Raw genomic sequence first — 3,181 nt, forward strand, 5'->3', positions numbered from 1 at the left:
CCATGTTCATATATGCTTTCAACATATCCAAGACCAGTTCTGCAGTCATTTCCTATAGTTAGCATTGAGTCAAGTTTTGACGAACTTGAGTTGGAGTTTACAAGAGTCTTTGAGGCCTTCTCAAGATCATCCTTGACTTTGCACAGTTCAAGGTACTTCCTACTCAATAGGATTTCAAGTCGAGACAAACTGCTCTTTAATTCAATATTTTCCTTCTAGAGTATCGAATTTGTCTAATTTCTTTTGAGCTAGTCATCATACAGTTCTTCATACATTATTTGGACAGTCTCTACAGTAAGCTCTTCTTAGTCAGATTCCAGGATTTCGTCAAGGTCAAAGTTCTCCAGAGATTTAGCATTAAGGCATAGTGACTTTGAAATGGTGTTGTGGCCTAGTGTTGCAACACCAATGGCAACACCAAAGGGAATGACTTGCAGTTTGTAAGTATTCTTCAGAATGACAGACAGGGAGGTGAAATCATCTCTTTTCCTGGATTCAAGTTCTTCATCAGAATCTTTATCACTCAAGGAAACTGTTATGCTTTTATTTCTACGAAGTCCATTGACACACTCATTTGCATAATGTCCATATCCGGAGCACTCTCTACGTTGTATGGAATCCAATCTTTTAGCAATCCTCTCTCCGACCTCTCTCGTTCCTCACTCAACATTCCATATATATAAATCTTCATATCTTGACCTAATTAACTTTCCATGAGAACTTGATCCTAAAAACATGAAAATAAGAGTTTATTAGGAATAAGACTCTATTCAAATATAAAATATTATATCTTAGAGATAAATACCAAAAACAAATCATATAAGATAAATGTCAAGATTAGATTTGGTTAAACAAGTCTAGGAATACAAAACACTTATATTTCAAATTAAATAAAATACACAGATTAATTAAAAATAAATGTTAGTTGTCAGTTTTTGAACGGAAAATGTTATTTTTAGTTATTCATTTATAAATTCATTAATTTTTTTTAAATGTTAAATTGGGGTGCATGATAATAAGTCATTTTCAAAATAGTACTTATAAAATGGGTGTCTCATAGAAAAGTCGTCGGATGTTATGAATGATTGCGTCGATCAATTATATATAAATATGTACATAAACATGCATGTACGAAAATGTATATTTTTATATTATGAAATTATTTTAATATGTAAAGAATGTTTTAGGAAATGAAATTATGGACATATTTTACTGATGCATTATATTTTACGAAATATTTTGTAAAGTACGAAAATGAAAGTATAAATGATGTTTTTATAATGTATTATGGTTCTTATGGTGGTAAACTATACGGGAATAATACATGGGGATGGGCGATGGCCGATGGTTGGGTTATTCCAAACTATATGAGGATAATACACCTGCGTCGATTGGATAAGAAAGATATTGATAAATAATCCTCCTTATCCCATGTTTGATACATTTTTAGAAAGTTCATGATATTATCATGAGTCTATCATAAATAATTTTATGAAAGGATAAAATATTTCTTTTATGAGATGTGATAATTTTAATTTAATGATAAAAAAATCACAAATGACTTAATTGTCCTTAATATATAAAAATCATAAACCCTATAAATGATTTTTATAAATCTATGCTAGTAGTAGAAGTTAAAATCAAATAAATATTTTATTTATTTTTATATATTATATAATATGATAATTATATAAATGAACTCGAGATAATTATATAAATGATTTTTATAAATTTCAATAAAATTATTAGTATCACTCGATTAACCTTAAAAATTGATATTTGATTTGACTCACAAAATCGAACGCTCAATTATCATATTATATAATATATAAAATTAGGTAAAAATAAATGAATCATGCAAACAGTGTCGGCACATCAACAGATAAAAAATATGAATTCAAACGACAACTTTGAAATTATAACATTTGTTATGATAAGGTTAATTTTGTCATTACAATCTAATATATAAATTTAATTACTCTTATTAAAATCATACCAAACATTAAATATAATATTCTATATTTTATTTATCCTTAACTCATCCTTATATTATATATCACATGTTTATCCTATCATGTGTATCAAATTATGCCTTAAAATACAACATAGTAGTTTCGGCTTGGTGCGGGATGTGTTACATGATACGATATGATAAGTTGAACAAATATTTTTGTGATCACCATGGCTCAAGGAATTGAAGGTAAGGCCAAGTTCAACTTATTCATCTTGTGATTAAATACCGGATTGACGTCACTTTTCGGCTATTGATTCTAAATGCAAATTTCCTCTAAATTTATATACTATCAAGACAGAGAACACAACTTTCAATCGTGAACCTAATTGTTGGAGGTTGAAGAACGACAAATCAAGTTGATTGTTCGTAAGAAGATATATACGAGAAGAGTTATCTCCGTTTAAAATACGGAATAGTTCAAGTCAAGCGTTAAACGCTAAACGAACATCCAATGAACTTCCTATAAATAGATTTAGAACAATATGACAGGCTAATCAACTTTTGAATGTCGTAAATTAAAATTTTAAAATTTTTAGTTGGAAAGAACTACACAGACATTTATGACATATTGGTGTCAAAGGAAACATGACTCGTATCTCTTTTTTCCAAACCTTTCTCAATATTTCCTGCCATCCCTTGAAGACTGAGATCAAGATAACTAGCCATATCCCCGAAACTCATCCCTTCAATCGGATCGGCCAAGAACGACCATTCGATCAAGCAACCATGCAGCTCATTCCCACCGTCCATTGGGACGACTTTTATCGTTGACTTATAACCCTTAATTCCCATGTTATTCTCCAAAATTTCATAGCTCAAACTCCTGGCGGTTGAGTCAATATTAACCAACTTCTCATGGCACCACCTCAGAACCCCGTCGCCGCCACAGTCTCCACCGCCTTCAGTGGTGGCGCAGTATCGGACTAGGCCAGGCTCCCGGTTCGACCCTTCGATCTTGTAGCATGTGTCAATGGTTGGGAGCCATCTGTTAAGGCTGCAGAAATCCTCGACGAGCGGCCACACCTCTTCTGCGGTGGACTTGCTTAATTTTGCTGTGGATTTGGCTTCCCATTTCGGAGGATCATTTTCTTTCGACATTAGAATTTGCAGAGAGAAATTGTTTTTGGATGGAGAAATAATGGGAGGATGGGTAAAAAATACGAGTGA

At 32.1% G+C, this 3,181-nt stretch overlaps 1 protein-coding gene across 1 annotated transcript; it reads right to left on the reverse strand.

Annotated features, from left to right (window-relative positions):
* Positions 1 to 305: 305 nt before the first annotated feature.
* LOC140982033 (uncharacterized) lies at positions 306 to 3,181 on the reverse strand. Its single transcript, XM_073448450.1, has 2 exons — positions 2,605 to 3,181; positions 306 to 658 (listed from the first exon to the last, which is right to left on the reverse strand). Exons 1-2 carry the CDS (start codon positions 3,110 to 3,112, stop codon positions 306 to 308), a joined length of 861 nt encoding a protein of 286 aa, XP_073304551.1. The 5' UTR covers positions 3,113 to 3,181.

This window comes from Primulina huaijiensis, chromosome 8 (assembly GCF_012295235.1).
Source record: "Primulina huaijiensis isolate GDHJ02 chromosome 8, ASM1229523v2, whole genome shotgun sequence".
NCBI classification, from domain to species: Eukaryota; Viridiplantae; Streptophyta; class Magnoliopsida; order Lamiales; family Gesneriaceae; genus Primulina; species Primulina huaijiensis.